General features: G+C 36.4%; 1 protein-coding gene across 2 annotated transcripts in view; it reads left to right on the top strand.

Moving 5' to 3' along the window:
- The window catches only part of CEP128 (centrosomal protein 128), a 453164-nt gene that overhangs the window by 130476 nt on the left and 298882 nt on the right, over positions 1 to 23806 (top strand). For both annotated transcript variants that reach the window (XM_033416425.2, XM_004262299.3), the window contains one exon: positions 16574 to 16924. In XM_033416425.2, the coding sequence (XP_033272316.1) occupies positions 16574 to 16924 (351 nt within the window). The remainder of the gene's footprint in view (positions 1 to 16573; positions 16925 to 23806) is intronic.

Raw genomic sequence — 23806 nt, 5'->3', positions numbered from 1 at the left:
TTTCATAGTTTTACAGGTTTAGTGATTTCATTATTATGTCACACTCTTCATTTATATTTGTAGCCTTGGGTATGTGCACAGCCTCCATGACCACCAGGGAAGATTATTGTTTTAGCTGGACTCTCTTTGATTGTCTATTTCCCTGCTCCTCCCATTCAGCTCTGGCTAGGCTGACTTTGTTGTTATCTCACTTAGCTTTTATCCTCTCCACTAACTGCTAGATCATTTTTTTTTTTTTTTGACAGTGCCCTTTGGTATAAATTGCTCCACAATCTGATTCAGTTAAGGTTGGGCCTCTTTGCAAGGCTAGGGTGTTGCCAGTCTTTGGGGCATTCTCTGATCCCAAGAGAGCTCTCCTTAGCTATCCTTTACTTGATTCTCTCTATTAAACTTCTATCTGATCTGTTGTTTCACTTGTTCCTACTAGTGATATGGAAACCACCAGCCTCTTAACTGCTCACACCCAAGATCGCCATTGTTTTTGACATCATCCTTAGAAATGAATTTTCATATGCTCTGTTACAAATAACAGCAGAGCTGTTGAGCTTTCTGTTCATATGACCTCTCTCCTTCTCAGCAGAACCTCTGCATCCCTGCATTGGAGCTGAATTCAGGGACTATAATTTGTTTCCCTCTGGAGTGATACTCCAGCTCTTCAGGTGTGGTGTTGGGTAGGAATGGTAGTCTCTGATCTTCACAGTTTTCCCCTTCTGTTATGGATCCTTCACTGTATTGAGTGAACTTGGGCAGGGGCAATCTAGATGTACTATGCCTTTTGCCCTACAAGTGGGGGTTGGTTGGGGGAAAGGAGACTTGTCCTTTGGCTGTGCCTTCTTGGGATAGAGCTTCTGCAATTCTGATCTGGGGGCCTGCCCCTCTATGGGTGAATTTGTAGACCTAGACTGGGAGCTGGGCATAGGGGAAGCCCTGTCTTCTTGGGCTATACTTGCCTGGAGTGTTGCTTCATTCACACTGAGCTAAGGAAGCGTACATTGGAATAGATTGTGGCTGAGATGCCACAGCCTCTCATTATTCTTACCAAGATTTAATAGATTTTCTTAAATAAATGTTTCTTTATTTGCTCTACGCCCTTAGGACAATTTCCAGATGTTTTAAATGGTTTTGATTTTTTAAAATAATTTTTACCAGTTAACTGTTTTGCTAGGAATAGGGTCTGCTAACCTCCTTACATTGCCATTTGGGAAGTCTTCCTCCTTGGGAGAAATAGTGTACCAATTAGGAAAAAAATATCCACTCTGAGTCACAGAGAGACAAATGATGGAAAATATGGAAACATTTATAACAGATAGGTGGGACATAATGAAAAGTTCTGAAGTTCTAATGTATATATAATTGGAATCTTAAAAGCAGAAGAGACAGGCAGAAGCAATATTTGAAGAGAAAAGACATCAGTTCCCATAATTAAGAAGTCCTAAGAATCCCAAGCAGGACAGATACAATAAAAATCACAACTAGACATGTCATAGTAAAATTAGTAAAACCAAAGAGAAAGAGAAAACCTCAAATGCAGCTAGAGGGGAAAGAAGATGTATTATCATAAATGATCAAAATGGAAACTAGAAGAATAGGAAGATGTCTTCAAAGTACTGAAGTGAAATAATTGCCAATCTAGATCCATACCCAGTGAAAATATTCTTCAGAACTGAAGGTGAAGTAAAGATATTTCTAGACAGCAAGAACTGATGAATTCATTTTTAGCAGAACTGATACGGTCAAGGTAATTTTTTGAAGAGGAAAGAAGAAAAATGTAGCAGGGAATGAAGACCAATACGTGGGGTAAAAATTTGGGAAAAGTCTAAATGAATATTGACTTAAAACCAGTTGTAATAACACCTTATTTAAATTATTTAGAAAATTAAAATTACATCAATAATACTGCTTAATTTGGGAATTGTACATTAAGTTGAAGTGTTTTTAAAGTCCTTGGTTCTAAGATGAAGAAAGTTGTAAAATTACTAATCTAAATGTTAATAAGTCGAGGTTGCATATAGAAATCTCTAGGGTAACCCCTAAAAGAAGAGTAATGGATAAATAACTAATACGGGGGAAGAAAATGAAAGCATTCACAGCGTCCGGTAAACAAAGATTTCTTACTAGGACACCAAAAGCATGAATCATAAATGAAAAAATATATAAATTTGATTTTGACAGAGTTAAAGATTTCTGCTTTATGCTTGGTACCATTAGGAAAATGAAAAAAACAAGCTACATTGGGAGGAAGTATTTACAGTACATATATCCAAGTTAGGACTTGTGTCATCTTTATATATCATTTGTGTATATTTGGTTTATTCCAGTAGCGCCTGGTTGATTTAAATAAAGTTTGTAGAGTAACCAGCATAAGAGAAAAAAACCATTATTACCTCAACAGATAAAGCACTTATGAAAATTTAACATCCATTAGTTAGGGAAACTCTTAGTTAAAAGGAAGAGAGGGAAACTTCTTGATACTGCAGAGTACCTACTGAAAACCTATAGCAAACACCATGCTTAACAGTGAATTATTGGTTGTAAATGAGGCAAGCACTTCCCTCTTATTCAGCAACATACTGGGACTCCTGGTCCAGGCAATAACGAAAGGAAAGAGAAAGGTATCTCTTTGAAAAGGAATTAATTATGCTGTCTTTATTTCCAATTGATAGTTTAAAAATCCAACAGGCTATATAGATAAATTACTAACATTAAGAAGTGATATATTTCAGTTAAGACACAAAATCAAATGTCAAAATAAAATGAACTTTGACCAGAGCTTTAAAGCTAAACCAAAAACAAACAAAAGAACCCAGTGAATCATTTTCAGTCACATTGCTCCCACAAAACATATTGTCCTAAGTATTTATTTTTATTGAGAACAAAAATTTTTTTTCACTCTTAAGTAAAATTTATGCAATTTGTTTTAAACTTAGAAAAGAGAATGTACATGATCAACATTAGAAACAAAGGCTCTACCTGTAGATGTAAAGGATAAGAAAAATTAGAAAAAACATCGAGTGGTTGCTCTAGGTTAGCAGGGTCCAGTAGCCCTCCAGCAGTGATAGAGATGTTTTGTATCTGCACTGTCCACACAGGTTAGCCAGATGTACGTATTGAGCACTTGAACTGAGGTCAGTGTGACTGAATTTTTAATTTTACTGAACTTTAAATATCAGTGGAATTAACAGGTGGCAATGTGATTCGATGGTATGAAATTGGCTTAGGAGCCATATCTTGAATTCTCATTGGTATAGAAAACACACTGATTTTACTTTGATTGTCTGAATGTGGTCTGGCTGTGTGGGGGGAGGATCATATTCTTTGACTTTATTGAGGGGCTGATTATAGAAGCATTTCTCAAAGCCATCCCCTTCTATGTCTACCATAGTTAAAAAAGGGATTATTTTTATTTTTCCTTTTTTGTGGTAAAGTACACATAACGTAAAACTTAACTTCTTAACCATTTTTCAGTGAACCGCTCAGTGGTACAAAATACTTTCAGATTGCTGTGCAGCTATCACATCATCCATCCCCATCCCCACTGAAACTCTACACATATTAAAACAGTAACCCCCCATTCTCCCCTCCCCCCAGCATCTGGCAATTACCACTATACTTTCTGTCTATGATTTTGACTACTCTAAATATCAATACCTCATGTAAGTGGAGTCATATGGTATTTGTCTTTTTGTCATTGGCTATTTCACTTACCATAATATCCTCATATCCTCAAGGTTCATCCATGTTGTAGCATATTGCAGAATTTCCTCCCTTTTTAAGGTTGAGTAATATTCATTGTGTGTGTGTATATATATATATATATATATATATGTGTGTGTGTGTGTATATATATATATATATAGCTTATCCATGCATCAGTTGATGAATAGTTGGGTTGCTTCCACATTTTAGTTATTGTAATAACGCTGCTTTGAACATGGGTATCTAAACATCTCTTCAAGACCTGCTTCCAGTTCTTTGCGGTACATACCCAGAAGAGGAATTGCTGGATCATATGGTAATTCTGTGTTTAATCTTTTGAGGAAACACCATACTGTTTACTAGAGCCACTGTACCATTTTATTTTCCCATCAACAGTGCACAGACGTCCAATTTCTCCACCACTTGTTTTCTGTTTTCTGATTTGTTTGTTTTTTTTAAAGTAGTAGCCACCTGAATGGGTGTGAGGTGGTATCTCAAGGGATCATTAGTTTTGTTCAAAATACTTTACTTTACAAAAAGAAAATAGGCCTCTTTTATCTCATTTAGCTTTCCTTAGCTTCTCTTTTCTCCTCCTGTCTAAAATAGAAAAATTGATTTCTCCCAATTGCACAAGGTTATTGTATCATATAAGACAATGTGTCTGATCTGTTTCAAATAAATCGTAATGCTCTATAATGATGTAGAGCAATAGTATTGTGCTATGTTACACTTAGTTTCTCCTCTTCATGATATGTCATATAATTAGGAATAATATTTCTTTAGTTGAACTACATAATTTATCTTCATCCTCTAAGCTGCCACATCAACACTGGAAAGTCACAGGTGAACATCTTTCTCCGATACCTGCTTTGGGCTGTTGCATTTCATAGCAAGTGTGTAACCACAGGTTGTTCCACCTCCAACAAGGGTTGTCCCAAATACCAATCTGCTTAAAGCAGTTGCTTAGAACAGTTTTATCCTATCTGTATTCAAATTTTCTTTTCCCAGAGTGCCTACTTTAAACATCAGAGTTGCAGAGTTAAATTTATCAGTCTACAGAGTATGAGAAAAATTAAGAAAACGCAAATGTACTTTGAGATATGTGTGCCAGGGTCAGAATTCCCCTAGTGTGTTGCTGGGGCCTTAGATGATAATTATATGTCCCCCTGTGTTTTAAGTTAAACGCTCTGAAGAAATGTGTATTTAAAATGTTCCGTGTAGTGAACATCACTGCTAATGAAGCAGAAGTTAATATTTTATTTCTTCACAAAGAGATGAATGTATTTAATTAATTGAACATTACTTTGTGTACTTTGCTTAAGCTTAGTATCATGTTTCATTAAAAAGTACAAGGAAACTGTAATTGTATGAAGCAGATATGTTCTCATAGGACTTGTGGAGAAATAATTATTTTTAATCACTGAGAAAGACTGAGGAACCTATTATTTGGAAGTAATATCCTTTGTGTGTCTCTGCTTCATTGGGGGAAAAGAAAATGATAATAGTATATGTGGTCAAAATTAGTATGATAGAAAAGGCAGAAGGTTAATGTTTTTAAAGGAAGAATATTTGTGACATGGTTACCATAATGGCCCCTGATGTTTTATGTGGCTGATCCCTCACTCATTAAGGGTTTGAAGCAGTTTTTAAAGATTATTAATACGTGTTTTGCTTGAGTTAAAAATAATTGACTCATAGATTTTAACCAATCATGACTTAAAAAAAAAAGTTTTAAATAGTATGATCCCAATGAGTGGTGGCCTATTTTAACTGCATGTAGGTATATTTCAGTGCTACCACACTTGTTTTGATTGATTTGAGTTCTTTTATTAAAAGAGACTTGCCTTAGTTCTTTCTACTGTGGAAAATTGATTAGTTGTCCTCTCAGTATCTGTTCATAAAACACCTGAATTATGCTGAAATGAATGAGTTCATCAAGACATGTAAGAATATGTCAAGTTAATTTCCCAGTAGAGGTGATTGGGGCATGGCTTAATTGAGAATCTGAGAATTTCTGGTGAAATCCTATTAAATCTGTTAGTTCTTTTATTTACTCAGTAAAGGCAAAACTTTATAATATCAGTTAGGGTTTAGTATGGGAAATAGAACTGCTTTAGGTATTTTATACAATAGTTGTTTATAATGTTGGCAGATGTGGCCCTGCCTAGGCTTCCAAGAAAGGATGGATAGCACAAAGGGAGAGATTCACTACAGAACAGAATAAATTTTATCTTTTATGACCTTGCTGGCAAGAAGTAAAAAGCCAAATTAGCAAGTATATGGTCCCTGCCTCTCTTCCACATTCTAAATCTCTAAATTTCTCTGCATTGCATCTGATTTGCCCCTGGAACCTAGCTCTAGGGAGTGCTGAGCATTTGGTTTTGTAGCCTCCATGGAATAGGAGAGTATATTAGGAGGTGGGGCTAGAGGCTGACTACTATTGGGTCATACACAACAGTGCAGTAATCAGGTTTTTCTTTCTGTTGAGAAACATGACCTTGCCTTATCTTTTTCATAGCTTTTGAGCCTAACCTGGTGGTACTTAGCAAACACAGGTTGAATTCATGTTAGACCTAATATCACATTTACAAACACATATCCATGCATTAGTAATGTTATATTCAACCTGTAGTTTCTTTACAGTTTTTTTTTTTTTAAAGCTTCCTGTCCATTTTAGTTGAAACTAAATCATCTATGAATACAATTAACTGGTCACATGAAAACAAAAATGTTCCAACATGCTGGAAAAGAGTTTAATTTCAATAAAAACAAAAAATATAAAATTTTAATATTTTTTCCTGTTACTTGAGTTAATCATCTTCCTCACTGGGCTCTTTGCATCTCGTTTTGGATATAATGTTACTGTTTTCTTCAGTCAACATTTTCATCTTGTCCCTGCTTTAAGGAAGTCATATTTTGGGCTGGAATTAGTGAACAGATACATTGTTCACATAGTGTTAAAGATGATTAACTGAATTCTATTTCAAATGGTATTCTACTTGAGGCTTGTTATTTATTAGCTTTAATGTCACTGTTTTTTTTCCCTTGTAATGAACTGAGCTTTATGCTTTAAACATCATTTTTGTTTCAGTGTATCACTTTGGTACATTCAAACAGTTACTACTTTCATTCTATTGGGTTTCTAGGAACTGTATTGTAAAACAGATTATTCTATTGTGGTTTGTGTGTTTTTAAATGGTAAATATTATAATTAAGAGTTGTGTTTCCAACCAAGTGTTTTTAAACCAAAATATTTTATGCTTAAAATGAAGTTGTCATTGATGCCAAGATGTAAAAATTCTTAATCTCTATAATAATTAAAATTTTAAAATATTCTTTATTTTTGGTAAAATGAGTATAATACAAACACCACATAATTTTACAGTGCGTGCGTTTAGCACACTAAAAAGTGTGTATGTATAGGTACAACTATTGTATTTTTCATTAGCAAATAGAGTCTTTACACATGATTGTATTTCCATTTGGCTTGCCCCTATTTTGGTATTTTTTCCAAACATTACAGAATCAAATTATTTGAATTCTTACAGAAGGCTTTATTTGTGAATATTTGGGAAAGGTGTCTTATTGATCAGATTTTCTTGTTAACCTTTTTCCTCTTCCCCATACTCCTTTCAATCCCGTTTCCCCTACCAACACCAATGTTAAGGGCATGTCCATCTTGAAAGAAGGCATCAGAGGGAAACAGGGCAGGAGTGCTAGGCATGCTCTTGCCTTAGTGCTGTTGGTTGTTTGAGTTCTGGGATTGGCTGGCATGAGCATTCATTGTCTCTCTATCTCTGTTTCTGTCTCTCTCTTCCCCATCCTTCCCTTTCTTTCTCACTCTCTGTTTATTACTTTCAGCAGCAACTTTGAATTATCTTCTTTTTGTTCCCTTTGTCACTCCCTAATGTTGTTTGGGGCTCTTTTCTTTGGACAAATAATTATTGTTAGAAAACATTACATAATCAGATAAAGACATTGAAGAATAAAACATAAGTATATATTTGGTAGCATAAATGGGGAAGAGGCAAAATTTGAAATAGAGAAGAAAGAATTGCTCATATTTATCACATTTATTCAAAATAACTTACATGTCTGTTTCCCCAACTAGGCTGTATGGTTCTCCAGAGGAGTAGAACATAGAACCATACTGTCTTATTCAGCTTTGTGTCTTGGCAGCTTGGTTGTTGCTGAATGCAGTAAGTGTTTATTGGACTGAAGGGAAATATATCTGTATTTTCTTTAGGAAGACTGACAAGTGTCAGTAGTGTTTTTTTTTTTTCTTGTCTCTTAAATGCCACTGTTCCTTCTTGTCTGTTGTAAACCAGCTCCATCGAATTTGATTGCTGAAATTGAACTTAGATGAGAGAAGAATTGGTTCTCAAAGTCCTTTCCTGCTTTAAAAGGATGATCTTCAATGATTTTTAATGTTGCTATAATATTTTACTATCCTAATGTTAGGATAATGTCCTTTGGTGATTAATCTTTCTCAAGCACATGTCTGATCATGTTACACCCTTGCTTAAAAACTGTTGAAAGCTTAAACTGGATTTTGGCATCCCCGCAACCTGATTTCTCAACTCATCTTCCAGTCTTCTTTAGCCCTCTTGAGCTATTGCTCTTCATGGGCAGCCTCAGATGGCTCGCCCACTCTGCGGCTCTTGCGCATGCTATCATTGGTCATGGATGCTCATCTCCTTTCCATCAGTGACCCGGTCTTTTCTCTTCTTTACACTTTAGTTTGTCCATTGTGTCCTTACTTTGTCTCCTTCTTTATGAGGTCTTGCTGATCAGAATAGTTTCTCTTAAATTTACAAACTTAAATCCTGTTTCTAGGAGTTACCCTTGATATTGCTTCCCTCCTGCTTGGTCATATTTGCGCCAATCAGTATTTCTCTTACAGTACTTTTCTGGTTTTTTTTAACCCAAGTCACCCTTATCCTGTGGTTTTTCTCTCTGTTTCAGAAAAAGTTCTAGAAACTTCTATGCATCAGAGATTGTATAATTCCTATTCAGGATTTCCTTCTGTCTCAGGAAGGAGCATGGCAACTTATTTAATTATGAAGAAGGTTGGCTAGTATCCAAGTCAGTAATATACTGATGTGGGATCAATATTGGTTTGAATATTAGGGACCTGTGGCTGAAAACTATCTCCCTTATCTTGGATTGATCACTTTATCTTCTGCTGCCTTCCATTTCCTTATCTCTAAAATGTAGGCATTGGATTGCTTCTTTAATTCTAACATTGTTTCTAGTTAGTTATAATGAGCTATCATTGTTGAGTTCCTGAAATGTGCCAGTCACTCTTCTAGCTGTTTTATCTAAGTGATCTCATGTAGGTCATCATTCTTCTGTGGTGTAAATGTTACTGAGCCCATTTTATAAATTCACTTGTTACTTTGGTTCACAGATAGTAAGCAGTTCTTCTAAGGTCATAGACTGGCAGAGCAGGGATTTGAACTCAAGTCATGCTCTTTCTGTGGTATGCCACCGTCTCCCTATAGGTGTTACTTTTGAGTCTTTTTTTTTTTTTTTTGCAGTACGCGGGCCTCTCACTGTTGTGGCCTCTCCCGTTGCGGATCACAGGCTCCAGACGCGCAGGCTCAGTAGCCATGGCTCACGGGCCCAGCCGCTCCGCGGCATGTGGGATCTTCCCGGACCGGGGCACGAACCCATGTCCCCTGCATCGGCAGGCGGACTCTCAACCACTGCGCCACCAGGGAAGCCCACTTTTGAGTCTTTTAAGTCTAGCTGTTTTCTCATTACCATTACAAGTTTCCACATGAAGTACATAATACTGTATATGGAAATGTTTATTTAAAATAAATGCCATTCACTGTACCCTGGCTTATTTGGGGTAGGTTTTCACTTTTATTTTATTTTATTTTTTTAATACCTTTATTGGAGTATAATTGCCTTACAATGGTGTGTTAGTTTCTGCTTTATAACAAAGTGAATCAGCTATACATATATCCCCATATCTCTTCCTTCTTGTGTCTCCCTCCCTCCCACCCTCCCTATCCCACTCCTCTAGGTGGTCACAAAGCCCCGAGCTAATCTCCCTGTGCTATGCAGCAGCTTCCCACTAGCTAGCTGTTTTACATTTGGTAGTGTATATATGTCCATGCCACTCTCTCACTTTGTCCCAGCTTACCCTTCCCCCTCCCCGTATCCTCAAGTCTGTTCTCTAGTAGGTCTGCGTCTTTATTCCCATCCTGCCCCTAGGTTCTTCATGACCTTTTTTTTTTTTGGATTCCATATATATGTGTTAGTGTATGGTATTTGTTTTTCTCTTTCTGACTTCACTCTGTATTACAGACTCTAGGTCCATCCACCTCACTACAGATAACTCAATTTTGTTTCTTTTTATGGCTGAGTAATATTCCATTGTATATATGTGCCACATCTTCTTTCAGGTTTTTACTTTTAAATGTTCACTAAGGTGCCTAATCTTTTGTGTGTGTTGACTGTCAATTAAGAGTAGAGGAGAAATTGTATTTTGTTGTATTTTAGTTTCATCGTTGAACAAATAATCATTGTTGCCACTTACACCATAGTCTACTTTTTCTCCCTTAATTAATTCCTCATGGAAAATGTTTTAAATGTAGGCTTAGCAATTCTTCTTCATGAATATGAGAAATGGGAAGAAGGTGGGTGGAAAGATTTTTGTATGCTAGACAGAGCTGATTTCTTTATTCTGTATACTTGCTCCATTATTCTCCTACCTCATCCAATTTTTCCACTTTTGTAATTTCAACTTGATAAATATCCCTTGTAATCAAAATATGTAAAATTACGATCTTAGATGTGTGATCCGTTAATGCTAGAATTTATGGTGGGTCCTATCTACATTATTTTTTTAATAGAATATCTTTTTTTTTTCTATTTGTGTTTTAATGCCTTATTCATATGAGTAGGTCGTCTATAATTTTCTTAGAATTTGAGTACAACCACTGCAGCTATTAAAGAGGGAGCCAATGGCAGCCAAAGCCAACCAATTTTAAAGGGAGAGGGTTCTTTTCTATCAACTTCTAAATGCATTATTTATTTAGTTTATAAAACTATTATTTATAGTTAATTGTTTTTTAATTAAGAACTTATTTAGGGCGTTATTATCTTTTTTCCTTTCTGTTCTTTGGCCATTTTACTACTGGGAAGAGAAGAGTTAACTTAATAGGCCTGAGACAGATTTCCTCAGCCTCCTGAGGAAATTTCCTTAGCCTACCTGCTTGCAAGGTAGGCCCTTGTCTGGCATCTAGGAACTTGAGTGATAATCATTTCTCTACACTGATATGAAACCTTTCCTAAATGATAAGGGTAGCTCACTGTGACTGGACCTTTTGTACAAACAAAATGTGGTTTATGCTGAACACCTGCTTTCCTTCTGGGAGTCTGGAAATTTGGTACATACTAGGCAGACAGTACCTAAGTGACTAGCCCCTAATTAAAACTATGGGCACTGAGTGTCTGATGAGCTTCCCTGGTAGACAACACTTCACACGTGTTGTCAGAATTCACTGCTGGAAGAATTGAGCATGTCTTGTGTGTTTCCGCTGGGAAGGAGAAGACTCTTGGAAGCTTGCAGCTGGTTTCCACTGGTCTTCACTGTATGTCCTTTACCCTTTGCTGATTTTGCCTTGTATTTTTTCACTCTGATAAATCTTACCGTAAGTACAACTATATGCTTCAATATGCTTCTAGTTCTGTGAACCCATCTAGCTATCACCAAACCTGAGACCCTCAACACAACTACCCATTAATATATTTTCTCACCTGAAGAAGGAAAGAGAAAAGAAATCCATTCAAATGTATGGAGTTTTAGTAAGTTGGAGCTTTTATAAATCTTTTGGTAATGTACTGTGAAGGGAATCAGAACATGCCACCTGAAAATATGCCACTTTGGCATATTGAGTATTTTCAGCCAAGGGCACTTGAGAACCAGTAGATGCAGGAAGGGCTCTCTGACCTCCTGTTTCTACCTAAAAGCAGGTCAGTATTTCCCATGAGGAAGGTGCTCTCTCTGTACCAGGAAGAGAAGAACACTGTCATCATTGAAGACTGGGAGTTGATGCCAAAATGGATCTGTACAAACAAACCTAAAATAACCCTTATCTTTCATTCCCCCATATATTTCCTAGTCACTTTCCCACTATTAAATCCCTTTTCCTTTGTCTTGTCATCTCTCCATAAATTCTTTGTTAAAAAGGTATATAAGCGCTCAGTCCCAACCACTTCTTTGCATCTTCTTTTTTCTGTGAAGTCTCCTATGTATACATAAAAGTATTAAATAAAATTCATGTTCTTTTCTCCTGTTAATCTGTCTTATGTTAGTTTAATTCTCAGGCCCAGACACAGAAACTAAAAAGGTTCCCTTTAGGATCCTAAAGTTTTTTCCTCCCCTCCAACTGGAAGGAATTCTTGGTAAAAAGTGTGTTTCTGGATTGTTCTTATCTTTGATGGTTACTTACATAGTGAGAAATAAATAATGGGCTTAATTCAGTAATATGAAATTTAACCAGCTTTAGTAGCTGAGATAATTTCACACAATTTAAATATAAAAAGTTCTTCAGGGTAGAAGGTGCTTCCAGGAATGTATGACAGTAAAATCATCATAATGGAATAAATAAGAAAATTGCCTTCCATTTAACGTTTCATGTAGTACATAGGAGGATACTAATATTTACTATACGTGCCTACCTTGAAAGCATTTATCCATGCATTAATGATGTGTTTGTATGCTTCATGTGCTCTCTCTGTGTATATGTGTGTGATGTGTGTGTATGTATGTATGAGTGTGTGTGTTTATTGGAGGAATTGTTATGAGGGTTCTATAGCATAATCTTTTGATTTATGGGGGAGAAATGTTTATTACAATGAGATTATTCTGATTGGTTTTTTGAGGAAGATGGATTAAAGAGACTGTCAAAAGAGTGACTGAATAGGATCTTCCTATTATGTTGTTAAGCTCTGGGCTTGCATATATTAATCCTGTGCCTATTCTTGTGCTCTGTAATTACAGAAGGATAAATAATGCTGAACTTATTTTATTTCTGGATTCAAAAGAAATGCTGGAGAAATTCGAAGAATTTTGTGTACTCTTGGATCCATTAGAAATTTGAGACTGTCTAGCTGTAACCTCATTTATGTTTGTCAGCTTTTAAACATTTATCTCTTGTTGATTTTCTCTTTTCCTACAGCAGTTATTTCCAACTTTCTCACTGTATTTAAATACACAAATCCACCTCCATTTTTATCCTTCCTCAGCAGAGAGCCTTTACTGCTATTTTAAAAAGACTATTTTTTGTTAGGAGTTGGGCATCCAATAAATTCACTTTTTTGACGTGCTGAAATTAAGATGCCCGTGGGATTACCAAGTGTAGAAAGTCATTATGTAATTAGATATTTAAAGGTTTGGAGTTGAGAAGATCAGTCTGGCTCTGAATTAGGAATCACTTATATCTCTGTTTACCTATATACTTACCACCAAAGGCATTGTCTAGATGGAATGATGATTAATACTAGAACCCTATACAGTTATCTCTATTTAAAAGCCAAATATTTGAAGAGACCCAGGGAAGGAGACTATGAAAAAACAGGAAGAAAAAGGAGAACTAGTGAAGAGTATATTATGAAAGTCAGGGAAGAAGAGAGATTAGGAATGAGCAGAAGTAATTGGCAGTGCCACATTCAACGAGGATATTAGGAAAGATTTGTAGAGTCCATTGTATTTGGCTGTAGGTTATCTTTGGGGATCTTGATGAGAGTTATTTTAATTGTGTATCGGGACCGGTACCAGTGAATCGAGAGGTGAATTGGAAATAAGATTGTGGGGCATCAAGTGTGGATTGCTCCTTGCAGGAGTTTAACAGGAAGGGAAGAGTACAGGGTACTGGTTAGAAGATCATGTCAGATTGATAAAGGTTTTTTTTGTTTGTTTAGTTTTAAAAAAATTACTGTGTTTTTTAAGATGGGAGAAGTAGAGAAGAATGATCTAGTAGGGAAAGAGAGGTTCAGTACATGAAGGAGAGGACTTAACTGGTATAGTGAATCCCTTGATGGTTGTGGAAGGAAATAGCAAAGGTAGGCTAGTTTTTCTAAAAGATCCCTTTTCCTCAGAGCCTAGAGAGGAGGAGAGACTAACCATTGGTAAGATTCAGGATGGTACATATAGGAAATTTGGGGGGTGTCCTGCCTAATAGCCTCAATTTTATTTCTCACAGGGGAGCTATGTTATATCCTACAGTGAGTAAAAAGCTGTTAGGTTCAGAGATAGTACAGTGGACTGGGTGGAGGCCTGCAGAAGAATTTCTGGGCACTGAGGATGGCTTTCAGTGTCCCATCACATCGCCTGATACTCATGTGTGATTTTCCTTGGAGGACTGAGTAACCCGATATAGGAAATAGGAGATTTTTGTAGTTCCTCCAGAGTTGGTGGTTTTGCTGTTCAAGTTCAGTAGATGAGCAGTTTTTAAAGGGAGTTTGAGATGTGAGCAAGGGAGTGGCTAAAGTGAAATTAAGAAAATTAGGTTAAAGAGCCTGGAATTTAAAATCAGCAAAAGGAATATCAAGGGAATGGTCGTCCTCTTGACAATGAGGAACAGATGTATCAGAAGAAAAGGAGAAGAAAAGGGAACTGGGAAGATTGGTATATAAAGCCAGAGGCCTGAGGGGGAGATAATGGGGAGGGGTGGGGTTGGACATACCTTTTGCTTCAAAGGTGACAGTTCTGAAAAAAACCCTAGGATAAGACTATGGGAGTGGGTGACCTAAGAGGCATGGAGTTAGGGTCCTTTGGGAATCTGAAAGCTTAGTAAAGAGTTGAAAACATGGGCTCTGGAGTCAGAGTATCTGGGTCTGAATCCTGTGCTCTCACTTGTTAGGTATGTGAACTTGGGCAAGTTCCAAGTGTTCGTTACCTTTCAGTAAAACCAAGATAGTAAGAGTGCCTTACTTTAGTTTTGTGGTGGCATTGAATGAGGTAATTCATATAAAGCATTTGCACTATCCCTTGCACAACTTAACTGCTTAATAAACTTTAGTAGTAGTAGTAGTTGTTGTTGTTGTTATTATTGCCAGCTCCTTCTCATTTAGATCTCAGCTCATATGTCACCTCCTAAGAGAGACCCTCCCCAGCCACGCTGTAGATATAGACCCCTTCAAGTAGCTGTCCGTCATCACCTTGTACTATCCACTCTTGTAATTTAGCTGATAGTCTGAATATCTCCACAGTTAGATTATTATCTTCTTTGGTGTTGTAGCCAGATCTTATTAACCTTTCTGCAAATTATCTGCCTAACACATAGCAAGTGAAACCAGTCTCCCAAGTCTTTGTTGTGGGGAAAAAAATGGTGTCTCTCTGTTGATCTGGAAACCACTTGACTACTGCTTGTTAATAAAGCTGATTTCTGGCATAGTGGTAAGACTTTTAGATAAGGGCAAAGGGGTAAACCACCATCACTAGGGTTTTCTGATCTCATTTTAGAATTTTCCACACAAACAAGTGCACAGTTCTCAATTTACTATTTTGTTTGGGTGGATAAAGGAGTGACTCATCTCTTCCAGGCTGCACTGAATTTAGCAAACTGAGCAAATGCAAACCTCTTGTTTTCGAGGCATTATTTTTATGTTATTGCCATAATGTCACACCATGACTTTAATCATGAGAGAAATTTAACTTTATTTGAGCCACAGTTCAGGGATGATGAATCTGGAACTGAACATTCTGCTGTTAGAGTCATAGGAGGTTTTTAAATGTTTCCAGTCTCTGTAGGTGCTTCAGGACAGTGTAGATGATATTTATTGTTTGTCCAGCTTGCAGCGTCATCTTAGCCTTCTGAACCTAGTCTTACTTGGACACATGACATTTTCATGTCACCGTTGTAACCACAGGTATTTGGAAACTAAGGCTCAGGAGGGACAGCTTATGGGATACATTGGAAGCACTTGTATTTGAACTTGTCACTCCCTTCCAGAGTTTTACAAGAGTGGCTTAATGTTACTGATGATATTCATTCTTTATTTGTATAGAATGTTATATAATGTCCTCTCACTTTTGAAGTTAACAATCCATCTTTTCCCATTCTTCTCAGATTAAAAATATGTATGAATCATGATGATTAAGTGTAAGTTCCAAATGTATTATTGACCGCTTTTGGTTTGAGGAAGCTAGCTTTTAAGAGTTTAGGTTCTTAAAGAAAAAAAAAGAAAAAAAAAAGTTAGGTTCTTTTCTTGATTAGGTATGTATTCCACATAAATTTAAGTTTATTTAAAAATCTATCCTGCAGTGATTTATATAAGCTCGAGGTAAGTTCTTCAACTTACAACATTATGTTGATTTAGCTGGAAATAACCTATCTATAAATACTTTATTGAGAGTCTTTTAAATGGACTTTCACATACAGTGTTATCTATTACTGATGTTTCTATCATCAATGCTCATTTTTTGTTACAGAGTTTTATTTTATTATAACAAAATTTTAGGTGCTGCCAAAAAGTGAAGCATTACGTATGATTGCATATAATTGCTCTGATATCTGACAAATTTTAAAACATTGACGTTTCTTCAGTTGTACAAAACACTAGGTTCTTACTAAAGTAATGCACATTGTTTTTCTCATCAGCAAGACCTTCTATTTTAGTGACAGTCAATTGGAAAAAAAAATATTTTTCCTTTTTGGATAATGAAGTAGTCTAAAAAAGAAAATATTTTTATAAAAAATTATTCTCAACTAATGTGATCATAAAATACATGGAAAAAGATCATATTTTCTAGATTGATTGCTAATTTAGTGATGTTAGTGATTCTTGTTTGATGATATGTTATGCATCTAATTTTGACAAGAACGTGTTCCTGATATCTCACATGCTTTCTTCCTAGAATTTGACATGTGAATTGGAGAACAGGGAGAAACAGCAACTAGAGATGTTGGATGAACTGAAGGAGATCCAGAATCACTTTGAGACATGTGATGCCAGACATAAGTGCGCTGACCTCCAGATCTCAAAGCTGACTCAGCATGCTGAGGATGCAACCAAGCAGGCCGAGCAGTACCTCCTTGAGTTCCAGCAGTCGGAGGCCCTGAGACAGGTGGCAGAGGAGAAGAGAGAAGAGCTGAAGCTGAAAGCTCAGGAGTCCATTAGGCAGTGGAAGCTTAAGCATAAGAAGTTAGAGCGAGCGCTGGAGAAACAATCTGAAACTCTTGATCAACTGACAGACAAGAATAATCAGGTATAAAAGCCAAATTCCTGAGGACTGGTTTTTGCTGTGACCAACCATTCATTCATATGTCCTTTGAACAAACACTTGAATGCTATGCTGTGCATACAACCTATCAAGATGTTCTTGATAGAAGAGTCTTTATGTCTAGACTATTTCAAGGTAAAAGGTAACTTAGTTTTTAAAACCTTTTTAAAGCCTTTGTAATCTTTTAACATTCTGTGGCTTTTCAGAGTTTACGCTTAAAATAGATCCACTCTCCTCCTCTAGTATAGCTTTTAGTTCCCTAATTTGAAATTATTCTCTAATATCCAAATGGAAGAGAATCACAAAATCTTCCTTAATATCACATGCCTTTTCCCCCAATGCATTTATTTTAAAATCTCATTTATTTGTATATTTCAACTTAAGTATTGGTTAGAAAGAAGCGTTTAAAATGCAGCCGTTACTACTGGAGCATTTTCTGGCAGCCTCTATAAGTTAAGTGAGTGACATTGATAATCTTGCTGACGGTATTATCAGATCTCAAACCTCTTTAAGACTTTTGTGCCTCTTTGATAGCAACAAAAAGCATTTCATTGATCTGTGTATGCATTTCACATCATCTTTTCTCTTGTATAATCAGTTACTTTAAATGGATTTTATGCTCCTATGTTGATTCTCAACTGTATCTTTGCATTGAATTAAACCCAGATGTTTCTAAGGTAATAAGCAGGAAAGTCATGATTGATTTTTATCCATGTTTAGTCTTGGTTTATCACTTCTGCTTTGTCATTTGTCACTTGTCAAGAAATCTGAATGTTCCAGAAGAATAGTCATTTGGATAAGTCGACTTTCTTTCAAAAGAAAGCAAAATGTAGGGCAATTATATTTATAAAATCAATTGTCAGCACTTAAGAGTGACAGATGCTTATTTCATGACAGATGAGCTGTCATGGAAAAGATGCTTTCGTTTTTATGTATGAATTTCTTGGACATATAAAAGATGGAGGAAGTGATCCCTTTGCACTCATTGTGGAGTGCTTTTCACTTTAACCCATCTGACACTTACTGGATGACTAGTTGCCCCAAGGTAAAGCAGCTCTAAGCCTTTCAGGCTTGAATCTGAATTGATTTGATCCCAGGAAATTGCTCTACCTTGATTATTCTGTTGTCAGCCTGGTTTGGCAGCTGGTTCAATGAGCCTGGGTATAAGGGAGGTAGCTAGAGAGAAGAGTGGTTGGGGGGATTGATTGATTGAGAACCATCTGGGGATTTTACTTAATTAGAGGAAATTTAGAAGGGTCCATGCCATCAGACAGTATCCTAATCCATGGTACTGAGAGTTATCTAGATTGAGCTTTTCAGAATATTAAAAATTGTTAAACAGTCATTTCCCAGAATACTCTTGATATAATTATTTTTATCACTTAGCATTGCTAATGATAAGCAAAGAAGTAGCATTAAAGTGATTGCCACAGTTAGGGTAGTATTACAATTATCACAGCAGGCATTGTAATTTCCACTTTAAAAGCCTTAAAAATTAATGCAGCATGTCGCAGTTAGAGCAACAGTTAATCAAGAAAGAAAGGGTAACAGATATTTCACTGCAAATTCAAGTGTCCAGTAAGTCTGTGATGTGGAAATACATTGTAAATAACTTCGGAAAAAGTATATTTTTAATATCTTACTGAATAATGCCTCTAAAGAGTATTTAATTTTTAATAAAATCGCAGAGCCACTTTAGGGCAGTAGTAATACAGCCTACTCCTTTTTTGTTTTTTAGGACTAATTATTTTCCAAAAATGACTCCAGGGTATATTTGGAAGTGTATGTTAAAATAAAAATGATACTGGTTTACAAATAAAACACATTATAGTTTAAAGAATGAGTTAATTGTTTAATAAGTAGCCTTGTTGAGCCATTTTATATGCTCAGATAATGCAATTTTTGGATTTTCAAAATAGTTCTGTGCCTACTTCTGTTTTTCTTTTCCAGCTTAATTTATTTTCTGCTTTAAAATGTGCCACTTAAAAATTCATTAGAAGGCCAAAGGCTTTTATTCTCTTAAAAATTGCTCTTATTTATTTTTTTCTGCTCTTTACATTTTGGAATATTGGTAAGATTATAAGATATATATCATATCACAAAACTACGTCATTACTGAAGACTACATGTAATATCAAACAAATAGCATATCATTGCAGAAAAAACCCAGAAAGGTAAGGTTGTATACTTTCCTTAAGAGAAAACCAAATACCGTATGCTAACCCATATATATGGAATCTAAAAAAAAAAGCGTTCTGAAGAACCTAGGGGCAGAACAGGAATAAAGACACAGATGTGGAGAGTGGACTTGAGGACACGGAGAGGGGTAGGGGTGGGCTGGGACGAGGTGAGAGAGTGGCATGGACATATATACACTACCAAATATAGAATGGATGACTGGTGGGAAGCAGCTGCATAGCACAGGGGGATCAGCTCGGTGCTTTGTGACCACCTAGAGGGGTGGGATAGGGAGGGTGGGAGGGAGATGCAAGAGGGAGGAGATATAGGGATACGTGTATATGTATGGCTGATTCACTATGTTACACAGCAGAAGCTAACACACTGTTGTAGAGCAATTATACTCCAATAAAGATGTTGGGGGAAAAAAAAAGACAATGACATGGATGTTTATATCAGGGAATCATGATATTCTTTAGAGATATGTAGATGAACGTATATTGGAAGGTCTAAAATTCTATTGATATAAATAATCTAATCATAAATTGTGATACTTTTGCCTTTTTCTTTTACATCTTTATTAGAGTATAATTGCTTTACAATGGTGTGTTAGTTTCTGCTTTATAACAAAGTGAATCAGTTATACATACACATATGTTCCCATATCTCTTCCCTCTTGCATCTCCCTCCCTCCTACCCTCCCTATCCCAACCTTCCAGGCGGTCACAGAGCACCGAGCTGATCTCCCTGTGCTATGCGGCTGCTTCCCACTAGCTATCTACCTTACGTTTGTTAGTGTATATATGTCCATGCCTCTCTCTCGCTTTGTCACAGCTCACCCTTCCCCCTCCCCATATCCTCAAGTCCATTCTCCAGTAGGTCTGTGTCTTTTATTCCTGTCTTACCCTTAGGTTCTTCATGACACTTTTCTTTTTCTTAAATTCCATATATATATTAGCATATGGTATTTGTCTTTCTGTTTCTGACTTACTTCACTCTATATGACAGACTCTAAGTCTATCCACCTCATTACAAATAGCTCAATTTTGTTTCTCTTTATGGCTGAGTAATACTCCATTGTATATATGTGCCACATCTTCTTCATCCATTCATCTGATGATGGACACTTAGGTTGTTTCCATCTCTGGGCTATTGTAAATAGAGCTGCAGTGAACATTTTGGTACATAACTCTTTTTGAATTTTGGTTTTCTCAGGGTATATGCCCAGTAATGGGATTGCTGGGTCATATGGTAGTTCTATTTGTAGTTTTTTAAGGAACCTCCATACTGTTCTCCATAGTGGCTGTACCAATTCACATTCCCACCAGCAGAGCAAGAGTGTTCCCATTTCTCCACACCCTCTCCAGCATTTATTGTTTCTAGATTTTTTGATGATGGCCATTCTGACTGGTGTGAGATGATATCTCATTGTAGTTTTGATTTGCATTTCTCTAATGATTAATGATGTTGAGCATTCTTTCATGTGTTTGTTGGCAGTCTGTATATCTTCTTTGGAGAAATGTCTGTTTAGGTCTTCTGCACATTTTTGGATTGGGTTGTTTGTTTTTTTGTTATTGAGCTGCATGAGCTGCTTATAAATTCTGGAGATTAATCCTTTGTCAGTTGCTTCATTTGCAAATATTTTCTCCCATTCTGAGGGTTGTCTTTTGGTGTTGTTTACAGTTTCCTTTGCTGTGCAAAAGCTTTGAAGTTTAATTAGGTCCCATTTGTTTATTTTTGTTTTTATTTCCATTACTCTAGGAGGTGGGTCAAAAACGATCTAGCTGTGATTTATGTCATACAGTGTTCTGCCTATGTTTTCCTCTAAGAGTTTGATAGTTTCTGGCCTTACATTTAGGACTTTAATCCATTTTGATCTTATTTTTGGGTATGGTGTTAGGGAGTGATCTAACCTCATACTTTTACATGTACCTGTCCAGTTTTCCCAGCACCAGTTATTGAAGAGGCTGTCCTTTCTCCACTGTACATTCCTGCCTCCTTTATCAAAGACAAGGTGACCATATGTGCGTGGGATTATCTCTGGGCTTTCTATCCTGTTCCTTTTATCTACCTTTCTGTTTTTCTGCCAGTACCACACTGCCTTGATTACTGTAGCTTTGTAGTATAGTATGAAATTAGGGAGCCTGATTCCTCCAGCTCCGTTTTTCTTTCTCAAGATTGCTTTGGCTATTCGGGGTCTTTTGTGTTTCCATACAAATTGTGAAATTTTTTGTTCTAGTTCTGTGAAAAATGCCAGTGGTAGTTTGATAGGGATTGCATTGAATCTGTCGATTGCTTTGGGTAGTACAGTCATTTTCACAATGTTGATTCTTCCAATGCAAGAACATGGGATATCTCTCCATCTATTTGTATCATCTTTAATTTCTTTCATCAGTGTCTTATAGTTTTCTGCATACAGGTCTTTTGTCTCCCTAGGTAGGTTTATTCCTAGATATTTTATTCTTTTTGTTGCAATGGTAAATGGGAGTATTTTCTTTATTGCACTTTCAGATTTTTCATCATTAGTGTATAGGAATGCCAGAGATTTCTGTGCATTCATTTTGTATCCTGCTACTTTCCCAAATTCATTGATTAGCTCTAGTAGTTTTCTGGTAGCATCTTTAGGATTCTCTAGGTATAGTATCATGTCATCTGTAAACAGTGACAGCTTAACTTCTTTTCCGATTTGGATTCCTTTTATTTCCATTTCTTCTCTGATTGCTGTGGCTAACACTTCCAAAAGCGTGTTGAATAAGAGTGGTGAGAGTGGGCAACCTTGTCTTGTTCCTGATCTTAGTGGAAATGCTTTCAGTTTTTCACCGTTGAGGACGATGTTGGCTGTGGGTTTGTCATTATATGGCCTTTATTATGTTGAGGAAAGTTCCCTCTATGGCTACTTTCTGCAGGGTTTTTATCATAAATGGATGTTGAATTTTGTCGAAAGCTTTCTCTGCATCTATTGAGATGATCATATGGTTTTTCTCCTTCAGTTTGTTAATATGGTTTTTCACATTGTTTGATTTGCGTATATTGAAGAATCCTTGCATTCCTGGAATAAACCCCACTTGATCATGGTGTATGATCCGTTTAATGTGCTGTTGGATTCTGTTTGCTAGTGTTTTGTTGAGGATTTTTGCATCTATGTTCATCAGTGATTTTGGCCTTTAGTTTTCCTTCTTTGTGACATCCTTGTCTGGTTTTGGTATCAGGGTGATGGTGGCCTCGTAGAATGAGTTGGGGAGTGTTCCTCCCTCTGCTATATTTTGGAAGAGTTTGAGAAGGATAGGTGTTAGCTCTTCTCTAAATGTTTGATAGAATTTGCCTGTGAAGCCATCTGGTCCTGGGCTTTTGTTTGTTGGAATATTTTTAATCACAGTTTCAATTTCAGTGCTTGTGATTGGTCTGTTCATATTTTCTATTTCTTCCTGATTCAGTCTTGGCAGGTTGTGCATTTCTAAGAATTTGTCCATTTCTTCCAGGTTGTCCATTTTATTGGCATAGAGTTGCTTGTAGTAATCTCTCATGATCTTTTGTATGTCTGCAGTGTCAGTTGTTACTTCTCCTTTTTCATTTCTAATTCTATTGATTTGAGTCTTCTCCCTTTATTTCTTGATGAGTCTGGCTAATGGTTTATCAATTTTGTTTATCTTCTCAAAGAACCAGCTTTTAGTTTTATTGATCTTTACTATCCTTTCCTTCATTTCTTTTTCATTTATTTCTGATCTGATCTTCATGATTTCTTTCCTTCTGCTAACTTTGGGGTTTTTTGGTTCTTCTTTCTCTGCCTTAGGTGCAAGTTTAGGTTGTTTATTCGAGATGTTTCCTGTTTCTTAAGGTAGGATTGTATTGCTATAATCTTCCCTCTTAGAACTGCTTTTGCTGCATCCCTTAGGTTTTGGGTCGTCGTGTCTCCATTGTCAATTGCTTCTAGGTATTTTTTGATTTCCTGTTTGATTTCTTCAGTGATCTCTTCGTTATTAAGTAGTGTATTGTTTAGCCTCCATGTTTTTGTATTTTTTACAGATCTTTTCCTGTAATTGATACTTAGTCTCATAGTGTTGTGGTTGGAAAAGATACTTGATACAATTTCAATTTTCTTAAATTTACCAAGGCTTGATTTGTGACCCAGGATATGATCTATCCTCGAGAATGTTCTATGAGCGCTACAGAAAAATGTGTATTCTGTTGTTTTTGGATCGAATGTCCTATAAATATCAATTAAGTCCATCTTGTTTAATGTATCATTTAAAGCTTGTGTTTCCTTATTTATTTTCATTTTGGATGATCTGTCCATTGGTGAAAGTGGGGTGTTAAAGTCCCCTACTATGAATGTGTTACTGTCGATGTCCCCTTTTATGGCTGTTAGTATTTGCCTTATGTATTGAGGTGCTCCTATGTTGGGTGCATAAATATTTACAATTGTTATATCTTCTTCTTGGATCGATCCCTTGATCATTATGTAGTGTCCTTCTTTGTGTCTTCTAATAGTCTTTATTTTAAAGTCTATTTTGTCTGATATGAGTATTGCTACTCCAGCTTTCTTTTGGTTTCCATTCGCATGGAATATCTTTTTCCATCCCCTTACTTTCAGTCTGTATGTGTCTCTAGGTCTGAAGTGGGTCTTTTGTAGACAGCATATATATGGGTCTAGTTTTTGTATCCATTCAGCCAATCTTTGTCTTTTGGTGG

This window comes from Orcinus orca, chromosome 2 (assembly GCF_937001465.1).
Source record: "Orcinus orca chromosome 2, mOrcOrc1.1, whole genome shotgun sequence".
Taxonomy (NCBI): Eukaryota; Metazoa; Chordata; class Mammalia; order Artiodactyla; family Delphinidae; genus Orcinus; species Orcinus orca.
Note: the sequence above shows the minus strand (reverse complement) of the source record. Positions and strands in the feature narration are given on the sequence as shown.